At 41.2% G+C, this 22,534-nt stretch overlaps 1 protein-coding gene across 7 annotated transcripts in view; it reads right to left on the minus strand.

The window, feature by feature from the left end:
- Nucleotides 1-549: 549 nt before the first annotated feature.
- Nucleotides 550-22,534, minus strand: part of LOC149143582 (uncharacterized) — a 163,372-nt gene continuing 141,387 nt past the window's right edge. For 2 of the 7 annotated variants that reach the window (XM_089448903.1, XM_089448900.1), the window contains one exon: nt 556-749. In XM_089448903.1, coding sequence (XP_089305029.1) covers nt 671-749 — 79 coding nt within the window. In that variant the 3' untranslated portion in view covers nt 556-670. Of the gene's footprint in view, nt 750-22,534 lie in introns of all 7 variants that reach the window. The other 5 variants (XM_089448905.1, XM_089448904.1, XM_089448899.1 and 2 more) reach the window with 5 other exon arrangements.

The raw sequence follows: 22,534 nt of genomic DNA on the forward strand, positions 1-22,534 counted from the left end.
ACAGCAGTGATAAAATTATGCAAAATAGCAAGCATATAAGAAACTGATATGACCAATGAAACATTAAATGGCTTTCCAAGTGAGTATTCAAGAGAGCTACCCTTCTTATAATGAATTACTCAGAGACATATCAGATCTAAAAATACTTATTACAGCAGTGATAAAATTATGCAAACAATGAGCAATCAATGTGAGATTGTGTGCCAAACTGTGCCAAACAATTGCCAAGTGATAAACCAACTTTGCCGATATGGGATTGTGAGTTTTTAGCCTTCTCATAGATGTAGTATTCAGAAAATATCAGATCTGATCACACTTTTATGTAGAGATATCAGTCACTACAAATTGGAGATTTATGCCAAAAACATGATGCCCAAGATGCTTAGATGTTATGACAATATGCTAGATATCATGCAATCAATTTTATGCCTCTTAATGTGTTCTTTCCAAGTTATATCAGATCTGATCTATTTGATTATGCAGAGATATTCTAGCAAACAAACAAGTATATATAGGTCTAATGAACAATGCCCAAGTAGCCAAAACACAAGTAAAATTTTATCATGAAATTTTTAGTGTTCTAGACTATTTAGATGAGTTTTTAGGACACTTGGATCATTTTTATAGAGAATTTATTACAATTGTAGCAAAACAGTGAGAAAATAAGGGTTTAGAGAGAAAACCCTGGGCCCAAGGCCTTGAAGATCACTTGTCCAATTTGCCCAAAAATTTTCCAATAAAGATGCCACCTGAAAACACAAAATTTGAGTCAATTTCTTCCTACAAAACCCTCCAATATTCAGTGCTGAAATTTCAGAGATGGACAAAGGGAAAATTAGGGCCAAGAAGAGCTAACATTAGGCCCAATAGGGCTAGCGTTGGGTTAGAAGAAGCATAGAAGGCCTAGCGACTCAAGGGAAAGGCCAGATAGGCCCACCATTAGGGAAAAGAGGCCCCCAAGGGGTTGTCGTAGGCCCCAAAAGGGTTACAGATAGGGAAAAGAGGCCCCCAAGGGGTTGTCGTAGGACCCACAAGGGTTACGGATAGGGAAAAGAGGAGGCTGAGGGCTTGGGCAAGGCCCTAAGGCCTACAACCTAGGGTTTCAAGGCCTAGAAGGATTGCTGCAAGCCCTTAGAGGGTTGCGGCTAGGGTAGAAGAGAGGAAAGGGAAGGGAGAGAGAGACAAGAGGAGAGGAGGGAGAGTGGATGGGAAGAAGGGAGAGCGAAGGGAGGAGAGAAGGCTACGGAGGAGGTCTGAGAGGCAAGGAGGGTCGAGGAGGAGGAGAAGAAGGCCTTACAAGGCCACGACAAAGGCTAAGAGGGGAGGTTGAGGCCCCTTGGGCTTACAACCAGCCCTAGGGAGGTGGAAAATGGCTTACGCAGGAGGGTTGGAGGAAGATGTTGGGATTCAAGGCCCTAAAAAAATTCAAAACCCTCACTGGAAAATTTAATTCGCTTCAGATCTTCAATATTGCTCAATTTCACTGCAAAATTCCTTGATGATGGCCCTGCAAAAAATTTGAGAGGTTATATCTTACCTTCAAGGACCTATATCTAGCTCTAATCCAACTCTTTCCACTTGATCTCACCTGCACAAATGAAAATAAAAATACCCAAAACCCGAATATATACAAAATTTTCAAAATTAATTCAAACCCAAAAAACCACAGCGGTAAAACCAAGATTAGAAAAAAAAATTACAAGTGTATTATACAAATTATATTTGCAAAATATACATGTAAAATGCTGGGAAAATTTTGGAAATTTAATAAATCTTTAGTAGTGGCTAAATGTATTTCGAAAGATAAATAATAAACTACAGCCTTAGCGAAGTTAGAACACCATAAAAATAATTAGAGTCCAAACATAGTCAACCTCTATCCAAAGTTTGTGGACCTGGAGTCCAAGGGTTGGGTAACCTGCAAACACTATATATTTCAAAGAACAAATCGTTAGAACACTCAGTGAATCGAATCACCTAAGATAAGCCCACAGCTTATCAATAGAATGTTCCTATCACCTACAATGAAGTAACGATCAAAATATTTATAAAGCACAATATAGGAATGCTCGTACCCAACACGTACCACAAATCATCAGATAAGAGACACCATGAATTGCACCCCAAAGTTTGTATTATGATTATTCCAGTGTTTTCAACAAGACAATAATTTACATCAGCTTTTCAGAGTTACATAAGCCAAAACTAGATGGCTTGAGACACAAATGACTTTCAAGTTATAGATAAATCCTTCAAGTGGAAAAGTAATGGCTAGTTGGCTTGATCCCCGTCAAAATACTCTCGGCAGTCGAAAAATATTTGATCATCTTTTAATCTCCACCATTGAAAATATTTATTTTTGAGGAATTTTCGAATTTCTCATTTAACCCATTTTTATTAGCTCAAAATTAATTTAAGTATGGGGGTTTACGCAGTGCATTATATTAGAGATCATTTTGGGATTCAACTGCGTTAAGTAAGTCATTCACGTATGACCATTTCCATGAGAGGTAGTCGTAACTGACTAATTTCTCATGATTTTTGAATAGTTCACTTAGCACTCATTGCGTCGGGTGATGCTCACAGGGGTGAAGAAGTGGGATTGAAACTAGTGAAATGAATCACATAGCATCAATCATCACTTCCGGGGCTTGCACCCGGTAACCAGGACTTCCCAGGAGGTCACCCATCCCAGAACTCCTCTAGCTCAAGCGCGCTTAACTGTGGAGTTTTCCCCACAATCAAGCCCACTTAGCTTGCTACCCCATTTGCAAAACCTTAGCAAGTATTGTGCCTCATGAACCATTCAAGTAGAGATCCCTTGACTCTTTTTGAATTTAAGTATGGGGGTTTACGCAGTGCATTATATTAGAGATCATTTTGGGATTCAACTGCGTTAAGTAAGTCATTCACGTATGACCATTTCCATGAGAGGTAGTCGTAACTGACTAATTTCTCATGATTTTTGAATAGTTCACTTAGCACTCATTGCGTCGGGTGATGCTCACAGGGGTGAAGAAGTGGGATTGAAACTAGTGAAATGAATCACATAGCATCAATCATCACTTCCGGGGCTTGCACCCGGTAACCAGGACTTCCCAGGAGGTCACCCATCCCAGAACTCCTCTGGCTCAAGCGCGCTTAACTGTGGAGCTAATTTCCTCAAAATATTTATTTTGACTTATCCACCAAGGGCTTAAGGGTCCAATTTATCTTTGAAAATTCCAATATTCCCTTGGTGGGGGACTTCCAAAAATTAATTTCTTTAATACCCATGAATTTTTCCACTTGGAGAATTTAATCTCTAAGACTCTAAATTTGATTCTAATTAATTAATCTTCTAGCTTAAGATGAATTTATTTTTTGCTAAAAAAAACAATTAATTGACACTTAAGGGGATTAAATATTTTTCCACCCTCTAATATTTTAGCCATGGTGTCTAAGTATGAGGGACCATGCTCTAAAATATGTTTTACATAAGATGATTACATTTTCAACTCTCAAAGGGGGAACACCCATTCGATATAGACCCTCAAATTACACACCCAATTCTGCGACACAACATGATCTAGTAGACCAAGTGATTTGTAATAAAATAATTTAGCCAATTAGCTTAAATTATTCCCAAATCACTTTTACATAAGACTCGACTAAAACACTAGAACTCACCTAAGACTTTGATGACAAATTCTATCTAGCTTTGGGTGAGGTCGGAGGGAAAAGCTCTGCCAACCGTCCATGTATAGAAACGCAAATGAATCAGTGAGACGAAAAACCTCCTAGGATGAAACTTTTGCCAAAATAATAGGCTTACCTAGGTTGTTACATACATACATGGTCTTACTAGCATCATTTACATTACAAACTTTCAAAATGGGTTTAAAATGACTCAATAAACAGATGTTTCGACGATCTCGATCCTTTGGAGAAATTGGTACATCCGCTGACTCGGAACTTTGACAAAAATAAGTGCAACAAGCCCTTTTACTGACTTTGGGAAGCTTAGAGCTCCAAGGGTTTGTGACCCTATTTATGGCCTAGCGACCATGGAGTTCTAGTGGGAACTCAGTGTCGGTTTATGGCATAGAGGATGACTGGATCCCTGGAGCAGCACAACTATTGGGTTGGTACCTTGGCAATTTGCCTGGAGGGTGTCTGGAGACCTAGAGCAGCGTGACTGTTCGGTTGGCATCTTGGCCATGGATGTATGGATACTTTCGGTTATTGTTGCCTTCGAGTTGTCATCCCAGCTCAGGGGTGACCGAGTGGTTGAGCTTATGAACCACTAGGTCTATGGCTAGGTGGAACGTGGAGGGCCCGCAACCATTCAGATTCCATTTGCAGATAAGTTCCTAAATTTTATGAATGGTTATATATATATATATATATGGTTTTTAAAATTGAACCCCAGTTCTAGAATTTTCTAGCAACCTGTTATCAAATTGCATTTATTTTTGCTGCAATATTGTGTCTTTTAAATTATGTGTGAAAAGTGTTGCATTCATGGCATGTAGTGCATTCCTATTAATTTTATTTTCCAGGCACATGGTTTAAAGTACGACCATTTTAGTTTTACATGCTTCCGCAAAAATTTAATATATAGTTATGCCCTAGTGGAAGAGTGGTGTTGCCGGTTAGGGGTCGAGGATACTACACTCATGATCTACAAATGATTATTCTTATCCTTTCCCTTGGTCTTATAGCTTGAGTAATCATGAGCACGAATGTCTTTATATTGATTTAATTATATGTTGGTTGCATTAGCTCTATGATTACACTTAGTACTTGCACGATGTAAAATGCATGTTAGGGTAGGATGCATTGCATATTGATTTTTGCATGCTAACATCATCATATCGTGTTCTCATGCTAAATTAGGTGCATTTAGATTAAACTTACATTTTAGAATAAATTTTATTTCATGTTTGATTTTATTACCTAATGAAAGCATGGGAGATCAAAGTATGCCATCGACCAATGTTGCCCTCGTTTTCTTGTTTGTGATGTGCAGGCAACAGTTCTACGATCCAAGAGATTGTTGGTGTTATCATGACCTCCTCATTCGAGTACATGGTTTGTGCACTCTATTGAGAGCTCATGTCCTAGTTGGCGCTAGATGTTACCCACCACCATTCAGTGACTCCATAGGAGAAATCTTCTCCTAGACTTGTCTACAACCAACAACTCCTTGCAGCCACCTCGTAGCTCTGATGTGCTACTTTTCTCTGCCACCTGAGCCATCCATTGTATTCCCTTGCTCATCTGTCATGATCGTATGTTTGAAGGCAAGTCATCCAACCTCGAAGGTATGATGCTTCATTATGTAAATGGGTGTTTATGCTTGTTTTTATTAGGCACACTTGGGCATGGATTATTGGGTGACTTGGAAGAATGAAGGGCTTTCACTGTACTCTTGTTCCCTTATCTTAGCTTGGAGGGTTAATCCTGTATCGTAGTCTCATGGGGTCTCCTTTATTGACAACTAGCTTTAGGAGTGGCACTACATTGGAAACCCTGATTTTGGTTGCATGGTCCCTTTTCCCAACACCATATACCTCATTCCCCTCCGCTCATTACAAGCCCTTTTTCACCCTTCCCCATTTAGGTCCACATTTGTCCATTGGGTCCACGAGGTGTTAGCCTTCCCCCCTCCCCTTGTCCACACCTTGGGTCAGGCTTGGAATGATGCCCTAGAGGTTGATGCAGCTAAAAAGAAAGATAAAAGCGTAATATAGCCACATACAATTCCAACAAATATTTGCTCCATTCAAAATTAAACCTTGATAAAACGGTCAAAATGTAAAATAATAATACTTGAAATGTTATAATAATAAGAATTTAATTTTTCAATTACTTTATATAAGATATAAACATTTTATTATTAGTAGTAGTATGTTAATGTTGAAATGTGGTTGTCATTGATGTCAACCCTTGCAACACCAAAAGAATCTCATGTTATTGCAGTGAAGAGAATCATTTTATATCTCAAAGGAACAACAGATTTTGGCCTATGGTATCCAAAAGGGCATGATTTAACTATCACAACTTATACAAATGTAGATTGAGCAAGCAACGTTGATGATTGTAAAAGCACCAATGGAGCATATTTCTACTTCTATGGTTGTCTCGTATCATGGTTGGGCAAGACGCAGTCTTCAGTTTCCTTATCCACAACAAAAGCAGAATACATAACAATAGCAGCATGTTGTACTCAGGTCCTCTGGATGAAACAAATGTTGCAATATCTTTAGGTGAAGTTTGATGAACCCATTATGATGTTCTGCGACAACACCAGCGCCATAAGCATCTCCAAGAATCTTTTCATCCATTAAAAAACAAAACACATTCCTATCAAATATCACTTTGTTCATGAACAGGTTATAGAGAGGAACACAAGGGTGGAATATATTGGGACAAAGGAGCAAATAGTTGACATCTTCACCAAACTTTTACCGTGTGAGGCGTTTGAGTATCTTCAGCAAAAACTTAGGATTCTCCCAAGTTCACATTGAAATGTTTTTTATCCAACCAAACAAACAGAGGGAGTAGAGGCAAGTTACAAGTACACAACAACAGGTAAATTGTCAGGTGGAGTCACTCTTTTCCATCGATCTCAAAGGGGGAGAGAAGACATGTCAAGAAGATTAGAGCCATGGAGTCAGGGGGAACAATGATCACAGGGGAGTACATGTGTTTCCATCAATGATAAAGGGGGAGATTGTTGAAATGTGGTTGCCATTGATGTCAATTCAAGCAACACCAGAATATGTCCTGCCTTAGTTGACCAAAATGACATGGAAAATCATGGTGTTTCGAGTCTAAATCATCCTTTTGGATTCTCCACGTCGACCCAATTTCAGTGGTATATGGCACGCCAAAAGAGCCCTCAAGGTTTGCGAGATATCATTGTTTGAAGGTGATGTTGAGAAATCAAAGCTACTAGAATTAGGGTTAGATTTCTCTTTCTTGATAATTACTTGTGAATTATGTTGGCTTCCTTTAACTATTTATTGTATTATCTTTCATCCAGCAATTACCAAATTATGTGTGTATAAAGATCACAAAAACACAAGACACAAGATGTAGGCACTCTGCTAAGGAAAAACCCTATCTAGGGGAAAGCCCAGTCAAAATCTCTTCCTTCAATAGTTTTTCCTGAGACTCTTCAACCTAGACACAGAACTCAATAGTTTTTCCTGAGACTCTTCAACCTAGACACAGACCTCATCCACACCAAGTCGGCCCTTCCTCCTTTAATCCAAATCTTCGACCTAATAGCAACAGTACTTAAACCTTGGCAACTTCAACTTGGCAGCAACAGACAACAACTGGTAGCAGCAACAGCTTCGACCTTGACAAAGAGACTTTGATCTCCTAAAGTAGCCCACACGAGAGAGATATAGATAGCCCAAAACTTCGATTTTGTCCTTCCCTTCCTTCTTGACCAACTCCGCACTCCTTTTAGCCTCTTTCTTCCACTTCACACTTTTTCCTAGCTATTTCTTGGATATCGAACTTGTGAGAGAGAGTGTGTCCAAATGAATTCGATCTGCTCCAATATATAGGCTTTTGGTGAGGTCGAATTACCGAGTTGAGGCCGACTTAGTCTCCTTGAGGCCAACTTGCTGTGGAGGTGACATATGAATCCATGTTGGCTCAACATGCTAACTGCAAAACATCTATCCAGATGAAAGTTCACCAAGAACATCAATGCTACTAAGAGTTGACAAAACTCAGAGGAATTAGGTCCGGCAGCACTACCCCATAACTTCTTAAAGTTAGGCTCCATCATGGTAGTCACAGGCTTGCAGTTCACCATTCCAAATCCGAAATCCAACTCCCTCTTTCTTTTGCAAAGGAGAGGGACTGCACCTGCCAAAACAAGGTCGTCCTCATAAGGTACTAGTATGAGAGGTCTATCATCCACAACCTTAAAGCAATGGTTTGGATTGACTTCACTCCTAGTGAATCTCAACTTCATCAGATAGCTATCAATCCTCTAATGCCAAGCCCAGGGTGCTTGCTTCAAACTATAAAGAGCTTTCTTCAACCTGCATACATGAGATTCTTGATCATGAATCTCAAGCCCCTCGGGTTGTTCCAGATCTATGGTGTTGCTATTACATGAGAGGAATGGCCCCCTTATAAAATTTCCTTCGATACATCTCGGACATGTACCTTCATGCTCTTCTTTGAATTTAGGCATCCCTGTCACCATCTGACTTACATTGGGTAGGGCCCCATAATGAAGATGGGCAGACCTTTGGTGCCATAGAAGAGATGTGTCACATGACATTGTCCCCATTGGAATTCCTGCAACTTGATACAAATTGCCAACCCTGAACCCAAAAGCATCTTTAAAATTCCTTTTCCAGACATGTACCTTTCCACGATGAATGCCACCTTGAAAACTTTCACTTCCATTGTCGAAATGGACACCAAGTTCTTCTTGAGATCAGAATTTCTTGTAAATGAATCATGTTACCCTCATTTAATTGAAGGGTAGCATTCCCTACACCCTTTCCGGGATAGGTGGCATCGTCTCCAAGAATAATCATCACGATTGTCTCCTTCTCTATCAGATTAAAGAGCGCTTCCTTGTATATGGTAAAGTGCCTTGAGGCACCACTATCGATAAGCCAATTTCCCAACGAGCCAGGAGGAGAGGTAGTGGAGAGGGCCAATATAAGATAATACTCCTCTTGCTTATCAGAAACAACATTTGATTCTTCATACCTGGAGTTCCTTGCTTTCTTGAAGAGTCGGCCATTTCCTTGATGACCTGCATTCCTTTTTCCTTTTCCATTGTACCTATCATTCCTCCGATCATTGAAGATGCCCCTAGAATGATTGTTATCATCATCAAGTGATATGTCTCTTCTATTCGGACACTCCATCACATAATGGCCAAACCTATTACAAGCAAGGTATCCGCATTTCCTTCCACCCTCAGTGTACTTGTTCTTTGTAGCAGCTGGTGATTTTGATGGAGGTTCAGGGATTATACCCTTCACGTAATCCAGCACTTCTTGCTTTTCCAATGTCAGATTCAGGGACATCTCCCATCCATGATAGACCTTTTATGAAGCTTGTCTTCAGCCAGGAAAAGGGATGAGGAACCCATTGAGCCTTTGACCTTGTCCAACTGTCTTTGGTGATTGCTCTTTCACTCTTGCTTGGGCTTTGTCTTCACCTCAACTTTGATACCATGTTAATTTTAGGTATGTTCTATGCTTAGAGCAATTTACTTCAAGTTTTCCATTTTAGCTCAATATCAATTCCAGATTAGCAATCACATTAGTATGATAGTAAAGTGCAGATAGAACATAAACATAAACATCAAAAAACAAGCCAAGACAAGAGGACACAAGATGTGGGGCCAGCTAGGGGAAAATCCCAATGTGGGGAAACCCTTGATCAAATATTCTTATATTCTTCAATAGTTCAGCAGAGAGAGAGATAGTACATATACATTTGAAGTCAACACTTTAACTTGCCAAGATAGGAGATCAGACATCAGAGATCTTCACCATGAAGATGACACAAAGCAGTAGATGATAAGCCTAGAGCAGCTCAACCAAATACCCAGAATAATGAAGCTTTCCTTCTATAAATCTCTTCCTCCTTTGCTTCTTCACTGATCATGGCAAGGCTGCTGATCTGGCACCTTTCATATTTGATGCATTTCATGGCAAAGTTGGACACTAGATAGAGCACAAACGTTGTGAACTACAACACTCTAAACAAACTCCATAGTCCACCTATTGACTGCAGCTTGTTTGCACACATTTTCTCCAATAATACACGGCCTTATAGGGTATGAAAGCAGAACTTAAAGAGGCCTCCCTCTGATGGCTATGGCTTGCGGCCTAGCCCAGCAGTTAACTGTAACCTAGTCCCTTCATACAATGACTCAATCAATCTTTATGCAACAACCCCATAGATCTTCCTCATTGGATACTTTGGTTGAGCATATCATACCCAAACAATACTGAAATGGCCATGTTGTCACCTACAACAATGTGGCATTATCCCAGTGGCTAGGTGATTGTGTAAGACCTCCTTCTGGACAGCAACGAGCTATACTGCCTATGACCATCGTCTTGTAGCTGCAGATCACCCTCTAGCTATGAAACAATGTGTAAGTGGTTCTTAGAACAATCACCCTTAACTGCAGATTGAGTCCTCTAATGACAACGTGTTTAAGACTCCTTAGTATAGCGCATAAGGGCTTCTTTGAATCACCCTTCACTGCAGATTGAGGTCACCTCTTGACCTGCAGTTTAGGCTTCAGGACTGTGGCTAAGATGTGCTAGTTGAGTCTCTTTCTTACTGCGGATTAGGAGTTCATTTAGGCTCCCTTTGAGTGTGTCTAGCTGTGTATAGAGGACTGTGGTTAGGGCTTTTATGGAGCTTCCTTTGACAGCGTATGGAAGCCTCCTTCATGACTAAGTTAAGTGTCTCTTCTTGCTACATACACACCCTCAATGACTGTGGCCTAGGACAGCGTTTTAGGGCATCATTTTGCAGTGGTTAGATCTCCTTCAGGGTTGAGATTAGGGCTTCTCCTTACCTGCGTTTAGCCTCTCCTAGGACTGCGTAGGAGAGCCTCCTTTAGGGCAGCGTAGGTGCCTCTCTCCAACGTGATAATCATCCTCCATGACTACGTCTATAGGGCCTGCGTCTAGATGTCTCATGACTGTAATTTAGGGCAGCGTATAGGTCTCTTTAGACAGCGTCTAGGGCTAGGGCATCTCCTCTAGGGCAGCGTATTCTCTTAGGGACTCCTCCTTCCACCAAAACCCAAACAAGTGGAGAGGAAGAGATCACAAGAGGTGTGTGTCCAAATGACTTGAAAGCCACCTCTATTTATGGTACAACGTTGAGGTAGAGTGGGGGTAATTTGGTTGCTGGCTGACCTTGATGAATTGTCACATAACACAAATAAATTCATATCTCCATGAATACATGTCGGAATCGGATGATCTTTAGATCAATCCTACACCTCTCGACGAGAGGAATCCAAGAAAAATATCAGCTTCCATAAATAAGTAGACCCACATGGAGTTTGGCCCTAGTTGCCAATTTTAACAACTTCCAAGACTAGGAAGTAACTCATCGTCATCATCACTGCTCACAACACTCGCCCAACTCTTGGCACTCAGAACTGTAGCAATCCCTGTAGCGTGAACTATGCCTCTCTCGGAAGTGTCACTGTCACTAGAAGCATCCTGCTTCTTCTTCTCCTGTATCGCTTTCCAATCCCTCCATGATTCCTTCTTGGCAGATGTGGAAGCACCCTTTCTCCCCACTGACCACGCGCTCTTCTTGGGCTACAAAGTCTCCCTCTGAATCTACAAGCTCCCGCTAGAACTCAACTCCCTCTGAGCCTCTGGAACTTGGACCTTCTTCTCAAGAACCTGTACCTATACCTCTGAAGCCTGCACCTACAACTACTTCTCTGGAACCTACACCCAGTCTGCCTAATTCTTCTTCCCATGATCCATAGGCTTATCCGTCAACCTATATAGACCATGCTCTCTAACTCTAAGCACAATACCTACAGAGCTAGAGCTTCTGGGCCTGAGTCTTACCTTCCCATCCTGGAATAAGACCTCAAACCCCTTCTTCTCGATCATCGAGACAGATATCACATTATATTTGAGTCCTGGTACAAACAATACATCTTGGACCTGCATCACTCATCTTGTCTCCATCCTTAATGTTGATTTGTGGTAGCATCGGATGTGCTCTAGGCCTCAAATTTTGCAAGGAGGCTTGGGCACATGTATTCCAAAGAACCCAGAAAGCGTTTTGGGAAATTCCACCCAGAAACAATTTTATTAAAATAATTAATATTTTTTTAATGGAATCCTAAGTCTAAACTTAGGAAATTAAAAATATTAATGGGCATTAATCTAATTGTGGGTGTAACTTCTAGAAGAAGATGAAGATCAAGATAAAATGATCTTAGCCATTGATTAGCTTTTGATCGGGGCTCTTGACTGTTAACGAGAAGATTATTTAAGGAAACTTGAGGGGCATTTGGAAAATAGATCAAATTTCTGAAGTGAGAAGTTCTCACGAGGAAGTTCTGATTGAAGAGATTTCTTGCAATTGAGGGGCAGGGATAGCATCCGGAGAGAGTGATTTTTTCAGCCAGAGAATCATCAGCAGAGAGAGGTAGAGAGTAATCCAGCAGTGGCAGCGCTAAGCTAGAGGGGCTGATGCAGAGCCACACAGAGGCAGCGCAAAAGCCAAGAGGGAGTCCAAAATTTGCAAAGGGAATTCGAGTTTCAGAAGCCGGGAGCCAGGGTGTGAGACCGGAAGGTAGAAATCGAATCTCCTAGGCAGCAAATCAACCAGCCAGAGGATTGGCGTTGTCCCCAGGAGCTTGACGCTGGGTTGACGCAAATACTGCACAAAGGCAGCTAGAAAAGTCGGGGGCAATCATTCTGGGGTTGGATCAGCCACGATTTCCAGTGATGGTGTGAGGTAATCTCACAAATATTTATGCTAGTATTTCTCTCTGTAACTAGATAACCTAAGAGGTATTTAGATATGTATTCAGAATTTTCTACTACTTAACAATAATAAACCCTCAGAACTGCTGCACCAGTTTTCCTGCATTAGGTTTTTCCAGGGACATTTGTCCAAAAAATAATGGTGTCTATTGTGTTGCATTTTCTTTCTTGCTCAATATCTTGTTTCCACCTATAATTTAATTAAGTGAAGGCTGCAGTGTATGTATTACGATATTTGCCGTAGAAAATTGCAAGTAATTTGTTTAAATGAATTTAACAAATAGGAGTAATATCATCAGTTGTTGCAGTAGGTATTCCCGGTTGTGGAATTTTCACATGATATCAAAGCTCCAGGTGAAGCAAGAAGAGTAGAGCCGGTAGATCCAGCGCTGAGCAAAAGAGGGAGATCAAAAAGCTGCAGGAGGCAGCAGTTCGAAACCCCAGAGAGTTTACGCAGTTCTAGCCGAAGGGCTGAAACTTTGAGGCAATCTCTCTCTGAGTGAGTCGACGGAGAGAAGGGCTTCCAGATCGAGTTTTTGTCGTGGCAAAGGGAGTAGCGCAGAAACCTCAGCATGAGGAGAGTTGGTGGGACGTAGATTTTTCTACAAGCATTTGTTAGGTAGAAAATCCTCAGAAGAGAGAGGAGAAGCACGGTTGAGGGAATTTCTTCCTCAGAGAATTCCTAGACAAGGAATTCAAATTCTCACAAGCTGAAAAGCAGTAAGGAGTAGCAGATCTACAAGCTCCAGAAGGGAGTGTGTAGGCCAGTCCAGTGCTACGCAGAGGAGAGAGGGAGTAATTCGACATTTTTTTGGCTGAGATGGCAACCACATCTCTAGGAGGGAGGTGGGGTGATTTGGAGCTATAGTTCAAAAGAGTTATAAATGGGCAAGATCCTTAAGGAACCCACCTCTTGGATCAATTCCTTGCTACGAGAGCCCAAATCAGAAGTAGTAGGATGGACTAGTGTCGGATGGTGCCGAGGAGTGTCAGAGAGACTGTTGCAATGGCTAGGAGCACCTAAAACTGAACAACACAGAGCAGAGTTGGCAGCAATGCAAATGGCACAAAGCAGAGGTCAGCAGCAGCGCAGTAGATTAAGAGGTTCTGCGCAGAGACTAGCAGCAGTCATATTTTAGCATTCATGTGGTATCATACTGAACACAATTAGTTCGGTAATTTGGGATGTTTTTTCGTTGTTGATGGAGTAGCAACAACAATTTGCAGCACAGAGGCAGTTCGCAGTGGCAGTGCTAGCAACAACACAGATGCATCACTTGAGAGGGAGTTGCAGTACGGATGCAGTGTTGACAATGGCAGTGTCAGCAGCAGCAAAGCGGTAGTTGGTGGACAGCATGTCAGACATCAGCAGCACAGAGGACGATGCTTCAAAGTCAGAGCAGTATGCAGCAACGTATATTGCTAGAGCACATTCCTCGCTAAGAGGGAGTGTTGATTTGGGGTAGCATCGGATGTGCTCTAGGCCTCAAATTTTGTAGGGAGGCTTGGGCACATGTATTCCAAAGAACCTAGAAAGCATTTTGGGAAATTCCACCCAAAGACAATTTTATTAAAATAATTAATATTTTTTTAATGGGACCCTAAGTCTAAACTTAGGAAATTAAAAATATTAATGGGTATTAATCTAATTGTGGGTGTAACTTCTAGAAGAAGACAAGGATCAAGCTAAAATAATCTTAACCATTGATTAGCTTTTAATCTGGGCCGTTGAATGTCAACGAGAAGATTATTTAAGGAAGCTTGAGGGTCATTTGGAAAATACACCAAGAGATCAAGAGATCGAATTTCTGAAGTGAGAAGTTCTCAGGAGGAAGTTCTGATTGAAGAGATTTCTTGCAGTTGAGGAGTATGGATAGCATCCGTAGAGAGAGTGATTTTCTCAACCGGAGAATCATCAGCAAAGAGAAGCAGAGAGTAATCTAGCAGTGGCAGCGCTAAGCCAAAGGGACTAATGCAGAGGCACGCAAAGGTAGCATAGAAGCCAAGAGGGAGTCTAAAATTTGCAAAGGGAATTCGAGTTTCAGAAGCCAAGAGCCGGGGTGTGAGACTGGGAGGCAGAAATCGAATCCCCTAGGCAGCAAATCGACCAGCCAGAGAATTGACATTGTCCCCAGAGAGCTTGACGTTGGGCTGATGCAGATACTGCACAAAGGCAGCCAGAAAATTCGGGAGAAATCATTCTGGGGTTGGATTAGCCATGATTTCCAGCGATAGTGTGAGGTAATCTCACAAATCTTTTTGCTAGTATTTCTCTCTTTGTAACTAAATAACCTGAGAGGTATTTAGAGATGTATTCAGAATTTGCTACTGCTTAATAATAATAAATGCTCAGAACTGGTGGACTGGTTCTCCTACATTGGGTTTTGTTGGGGACATTTGTCCAAAAAATAACAGTGTCTATTGTGTTTTATTTTCTTTCTTGCTCAGTATCATGTTTCCACTTATAATTTAATTAAGTGAAGGCTGCAGTGTATGTATTACAATATTTTCTGTAGAAAACTGCAAGTAATTTGTTTAAAGGAATTTAACAAATAGGAGTAATATCATCAGTTGTTGCAGTAGGGATTCTCAGTTGTGGAATTTTCACAATTAATGGCACAACTCTCGATCCTCGGATCTCCTTCTGATTCTTGTCACCCAACACCATGTGCAACTTTGAGTCCCATTCAATTAGAGTCTCAAAAACCTCTCGTAACCATGTCATATGTTTCAACACACCACTGTCCACGTACCATCCATCCTCATCAACGGTACCCTGCGAAAAACGAGAGATCATGGCAAAGTCGTCCTCCTCCAATCTCCTGGTGAGAGCATCTATCTTAGCAGAAGTGGCAACACTGGCAACCTGCTTCCCTTTCTTCTTCTCATCATCTCCCTTCTTCTTCATTGGACATCTCGACAAAAATGACCCATCTCGCCATAGTTGAAATACTTGACTTTACTCAAGTCCTTCTTACCCTTCATTGATGTTGTAAGTGCCACGTCATCATCAAAAGTCTTCTTCTTTGGATGAAGATCCTCGTCTCGCAACTCTTCCTGAATGAAGTAGTCCCACAGCCTATTCTAGTCTCGCAACTTCTCTTTGGTAACGATCCTCTTGATGAAGGGCTTCCATTGCTAGGTGAACCCTTTAAAAGCAATCCTCACCATATCAGAATTTGAAAGTCACACCGATAGCAGCAAGGTCATCTTTGACCTGAGACAATCTCGTCAAATACGAAGTCACTCCTTCACCCTGTATCATCTTGGTGGACTTCAACCCTTTCTCCAATACCAGTACCCAGTTCTTGTTCTTATTCTGGAACAAATTATGAAGAGCCATCCACATCTCATGTGTAGTGTTCTTCCCAAACAAATGAGGTATTAGGGGATCCTTCACACCATCAAGGATGATCAATCTCACCCTCGTATCTAAATCCTCGTACACTTCCAGCTCCTTTGGGTTAGTTGGCTTCTTGATGGCTTTCTCGGTGAACTCCCAAACCTTGTTGACCTGCAAGGCCAACTTTATCCTTTCCTTCCATTGACTATAGTTGGACAACCCTTCCATCCTATCCTCGTACCGGAGACCAGCCTGCAACTTCGACATTGTAGTGAGTCCTTCACCTATAATGTGACCAACTCCCTCTTAAGATGTACTTCGTTGTACACTCTGATGATTCACTGTCTTCCAAAGTAGGTCAAACATCCTCTAATACCATGTTGAATTTCCACAATCTTGGGTCTAGGATAGAATCTTAAAATATCAGCAAAAGCTACTTTGCACAACGGAAAATATAAAGCAGTAAATCACACATGCAAAAGTATAGACAACTTTTTACAAAATATTGTACAAATATGTACAACAACCCAATCTTAGTTATATTAAACCAACTGAGTAATACAACAATCTAGGGCTTCCTTACAATGGATACAAGATACAATGACAATCTCGTCGCAATCTATATGCCGTATCTCGTCCCCTGTCGGTCCTTCGTTCCTGTTCTACTCTCTAGTTGCCCCTTAGTCCATCAAGAGACAACACATAAAATCTCCATGCGGGTTGCCACCTATCACTGCGGCAAGTCACTTCTGCTACAATGAACATAGGCTAATCCAATCTGCTCTTTTAGGCTGGCCAATCCCTGAGCTCCAATCTGCCAATCTAGTGGCCCCTTTCATCAATCAAAGAGCTACACATTAGGCTCCAATCTGCCAATCTAGTAGCCCCTTTCGTCAATCAAATAGCTTCACATTAGGCTCCAATCTTCACCCAACCTTCAGCTGTCAAGCTCTCCTTATGACTGCTTGTCAAGGGCTACTTTGGGCCCATTAACATGCTACTCTCCACCAGTCCAATGATGCCTAATACTCCACTATGAAATATGCTCCTAGGATAGGCTTTCATCCACCAAGATAAGCCCTCCAAATGGCTCCCACAGGCTGCTACAAATTTTGTCCACACTAGGACATGATCCTTGACATCAAATCAACCCAAACACATCATAACATACGTTGGTTTCAGAGACTGTTTACTACTATACTTGGTTGCTCCTGGTTAGGGCTTGTGACCCATTGTTATAGCCCTCATAACCTTGCACAACTAGCCTTCTATAGTTGTGGTCTTGCAGTCCCTTGCTCCAGTTGTTTAGTGTTAGTGTCGATATATGCATACTTCCATCAGGGATCAAATTTAATCTTTGCATTTTCATTTTAGGTGTCTCATACTAAATTTTGGATCATTCCATTAGGTCATGTTAAAATGGTCCATTGATGGTTGTCTTTTTCCTAGAAAATCATATCTTCCCTCATAAGGTACATTTGCTAACCCATTTCCATATTGTATTCAGTTGAGGTTTCAAATATGTTACAATAGGTGTTAATGTAGTTGTCTTTCCATTAGCTTTTAGGGTTCATTTACAAGGTATTTCCATTAGGTCTTAGGGTTCATTTCCAAGGTCAAAAGCATGATTTCAAGTGTAAATAAAGGGCAATAAAGGTATGAGGATGACAAATAAACAGAGAGTAATTTCCACTAAGTCATAATGATTGTATAAAGATCTTTTGTCACTAATGTAATTTTCATCTCAAAAACATGTTTTTGAAATGAAAACAGAGTATTTTTAGTTGATTTATATTCTTTTGATGTAATTCAATCCATTTCATGTAATAAGTGTTCCTAGCTGCCCCAAACATTATCCTTGCTGCAAGAAAATGAGACCACTAAAAAAATTAGTTCAATCCAAGCATCATCCACCCGAAAAGAGACAAAGAGAGAAAGGTATTAAACAGAGAATTAGAGGAAAGAAGAAAAGGTTCCAAAACATTAGAAAGTGGATTTTTCTAATGAAAAATCAAAATCAATCTCTATTTAAGATGTCACACTCCTTTTCCAAACTCATCACTCTCATTTGGCAAAGAGAAAGACAAGCATTGAAGGAGAGAGAGGAATTAAGGCCAACTGGTGGCTAAGGAAAAGAGGCGTTGCGCATAGGAGATAGGGCGTTGTGCATAGGAGATAGGATGTTACGCACAGAGCAGTCGGAGGAGGCGCTGCGCATAGAGGCCGGAGTGTGGTGCATAGGAGTGGACCGCTGCGCATAGGACAGTTTCTCCAGTGTAAATTTGAACAGCGTTGCGCATAGAGCCGGAGCACTGCACACCTATAGGTGGCGCTGCGCATAGGGCCAGCAAGTGCCAAAACACTCTGTCAGCCACTCAAAACTTGTTGTTTGCCTTCTATAGCCTATAAACAAGTAAGTGTGATCTCTAAGCTATCCTCTTGGCATTCAATTCATCAGTTTGAATTTGGTTTGCTATTTCGAAATGAAACCCTAATCCCTCCTATACATCCCTCCACCTTTTCTTTGAAACCCTAATCCCTCCTACAAATCCCTCCATATCCCTTTTACCCTAATCCCCTCAAACAAATCCCTCCATATCCCTTATTCCCTAAATCCCCAAAGCAAAATCCTAAAACCCTATTTACTAAACAGCCCCTATCAAAAAAGAATACCCTCCCTCTCATTTTCATATTATATTCCATCCTACACCACATAAGTTCATCTCCCCTTCCCCTATCCCTAATCACCAATACTTACTCCTTCATTACCTTCTCTAGGGTTACACAGCTTCAAAATTTGACAAACATGGACAAAGAGGATAGAGATTATGAGGAGGAGGAAAACAGTGGCAGTGAGAGTTTGGGAGATGAACCTTAGCATCAGAGAAAACCACACAAGGGAGGCAGAATTATCAGGGAGGAACCATCAAACATCAGAGAGTTACAGGCTTCTCATATGACTGTCACTTGTTTCAGGCATCTAGGGTGTTATGAGTTTTGTGAGAAGGTGGAAAGAGTCCAACATCATCCTGAGCTGACCAGGCTTTTTGTAGCCAATCTCCGTGATAACAAGGTAACTCTTGCCGGGGTGACATTTACAGTTTCATCCTCCATCATTGCTGATGCTACAGGGATTCCAAATGTGGGGGAGAAATGGTATAAGGCACAAGATTTGGATGAACACTATTATGAGCCATACATCAAATCTAGGTATAGAATTGAAAAGAAGAGGACCTTCCCTTCCAAGTTCCTTGAAGACAAATATGCCCCTATGATGAGTGTCATTATGAAATATTTCACATGTGAGGGCAGGTTTTCTAGATTGTACACCTACCACATTAGACTTCTTATGCATTTTACAAGAGTGAAAATGTTGAGCATCCCTTATTTCTTATTTAGAAATATTGAGAAGATGGCCTACATTATACAGAAAAAGCCATACCCCCAACAGATGAGTAGTCTCTATCACTATTCCTTGATCAAGATGATTGTGCTACATCATCCCAATCTCCTTAACATCTCCTGGGAGACATTCATTGCCAATGACATCATCAGGGGTCCTCAGGTTCCTCCTCCGGTGCCTCAAGAAGCAGAGAAGCCTTCCAGCAGTGCCAAAGTAAAGAAAGATGAAAAGGTTAAAGAGACTAAAGCTATTGAGGAGCCAGAAGCCTAAAAGACATATCAGAGAGGGGCTAGAAAGTTGTGTGCAACAGATAGGCAAGTGTTTACTCCACTTGCTGTGGAAGGGGCCTTACCTTCTTTATCAGCTCATAGGCAAATGCTTGCTCCACAAACTGTGGAAGGGAACAGTTGCATAAAGGGAAAGAAAAGGTGCTGGAGGAAAGCCTTGATGATGAGGAAGAAAGAGATTTTGATTTGATGGAAGATGATGAACCAGAACAGCCACACATTCATGGCATTGAGACAGTTGACTTTGAGGCCCAAGATGAGGCAACAAACGAAAACATAACCACAAGGGAAAAAGATGCACAGATCCAAGCACTAATGGACAACTTGGCGAGAGCTAAGTATGTCATTTCATACCTTGAGCAATAGAACAAGCAGCTAAGTGACAAACAAGTCCTCATGGCGCTGGAACTTCTCAAAGCAAAGAGGCAAAGTGACAACGGCAAATCAGCAATGTAAAAGGAAGAAACATCGTCTACCTTGACTACAAAACAAAGAATTGAGAAGGAAATTGAGGAGGATATAGAAACATGGCTTGACAGGGTCAATTTGCATATGGGGAAGCTGCTCCAAAAGGCCAACAAGGACAATCGAATCATGAGGCACATGGCTGGCCATTACAAAACCCGAAACAAGATTTGCAACATAAGGGTCAAACAAATGAAAAGAAGGCTAAAACAAGCACTCGAAGGCAAAAAGGAGGATGATAGGTTTAGATTGCTTGCTGAAGCTTCCTTAGCTGATCAAGGTACTTAATGGTGGTATTTTCCACAAATTTTAAGCAAGTTTTGAAGAATTTTTTCCTTTTGAAGAATTTGGCAATTTTTGACACAGAAACTTTGGCTCTATGCATAGCGCCACTAGCGCTGCGCTTTTCCTAGGGGCATCCAATGAAGGAATGGTCAGCATTTTTGGATTCAGAATGATGATTACATGCACCCTGAGAATTTTCTAAGCTTTTAGAGCAGAATTGGTCAACCAAAAGGTCAAAAAACACCCAAAAAATGACCTTTCTGCCCTTTTTTGGACACACAGAAGCAGTCTTGGGAGAATCAGTTTTTGAGGGGTCAAATGAGCTTCAAATGAAGAAATTCAAGATGTTCTGGAAAGAAGACTTGAAGAGATTTCCAATGAGCTATCATGAGCTCAATTTGGACACCGGGAAGGCCTCCAAAATGGACCTGCAAAAAGCGTTGCGCATAGGACAAAAATTGTGCTGAGTGTCTATTTCACTGTGCCTTGACTGTAATTTTGAGTTTCCTCTCATAGATGGTGTTTTACTGATGTAAATGATGACTAGGCATGTAAATATGATGGATAATAAGTATTAGAAGGTAGATTCATTAGATTAAAAGTCATCTTGAGGACAAATGAATCAGTTTCCTCACTTTTAGAGGCAAGTTGTTAGGATGCCTAGATTCCAGTTTCTTGTTCAATTTTGGTTAGATTAGCTCTTCATCTTAGGGATTCGACCCCTGAGGATGGGAGGAGGTTGAAACAATGTCTATATCTTCTTCTTCTTTCTCATTGTAATGGGTTGGACTCAGTTAGATGCTTATGCTTTGAGTAGACATCATTTTGTATCAGTTTTAGCAGGAGATTAATGAAAAGTTGCAGTTATTTCTTTGGGATCCATGTGGTATGATGCTCAGTTCAATTTTCCTTATGTTTTCATGTGTTAAAATGTATTGTTGATTCCATTTCATCATTTCATGCTCTTTATGTGAATGTATACAAGTCTAAAAGGCAGAATCCATAACTTCTATGCTCTGTTTTGGGTACACATTTCACAGTCTATGTTTTCTTCAGTTTAGGAAGAATCCATGTTTCTTGCATGCTCTTTCTAGCTCCTCACCTATCTTGAATCACCTCACCATCAAACCCTAGAGTGTTGAGCCTTGTGCCTACCTTGCCCCATCGAAACCCTGCAATTTTGACCTAATTTCCTTGCCCAAACTGTCTGGCTCCTCCTGATCCAACAAAACCCCTTCAAATCAAATCAAACCTTGTGCTACTATACCTAGCCTAATATCATTTTCTTGATCCAGTCATCTTGGCTGAGATCCTTACAGAGAGAGCCCTCTCCTGGCCTAGTAGGGCTAGCTACTTGGCTAACTGTGGTTTGTGGTTACCCTGGCATTGCCTTCTTTCAGCCTGAGGTTCAATCCACGTGATAACATTTAGGACTGCATTCTAGGAAGAGTCTTGCCTTAGATTAGGCCTCCCATCCCTCTCCTAACTGTCCAAAACTCCTCCAAATCTCTGCAACACCCTACAACAGCCCTTAACACCCTTCAACTAGGCCTTTCAGCCCCCTGCAAGGAGACTATCCTTTGCAGCCCTCAAACAGACGTATCCTACAAAAAATCTGCACCTCAAACAGTCGTTATAATCCCTCTCTGTAATGCAACCTGCTCCTGCAATAAACTCGGACCTGTGGTGAAGGTGAAACATGCCCAAAACAACCCTAAACCTCCACGTCTTGTCCTCCTTTGCGTGCGGCCAGCTCAAAGATGAAATGATGATGATTTGATGTTCTTGGATGAGTAAAAATGATCACATTCACCTTCTATTTATACACTTTAGAAGGGTCAAGAAATAGACATGTTTTTTGGCACATGCACACCAAGCCTACATGACTTATGTACCAATAATCCATTTGTCAACTTCAAAAAATCATATCTCATCAAGGACATCTCAAAATTCTGATTCTCGAAGCATTGGGTTCTTTGCGTTGTCCTCTATCATCTCCATCCATCACATGTCCAAAATGCCTCATGGTTTTGACCCAAACATCGATGGGTGAAAAACCCCAACCTTGGGTTCCAAGCCCACAAGTGACTTTTGTGGTGTTCACCCTCCAAACCATGAACCCTAAGGCTTGGAGTACCTCCCAATCTACTCAAAAATCAACACAATGAAGGTTTCACAAATAGAAGGAAGACCTTGAAGAGTCACCACCACCAACTCTCTGTCAGAT

This window comes from Pinus tabuliformis, chromosome X (assembly GCF_031772625.1).
Source record: "Pinus tabuliformis cultivar Carrire ecotype Pingquan chromosome X, CPIR1, whole genome shotgun sequence".
NCBI classification, from domain to species: domain Eukaryota; kingdom Viridiplantae; phylum Streptophyta; class Pinopsida; order Pinales; family Pinaceae; genus Pinus; species Pinus tabuliformis.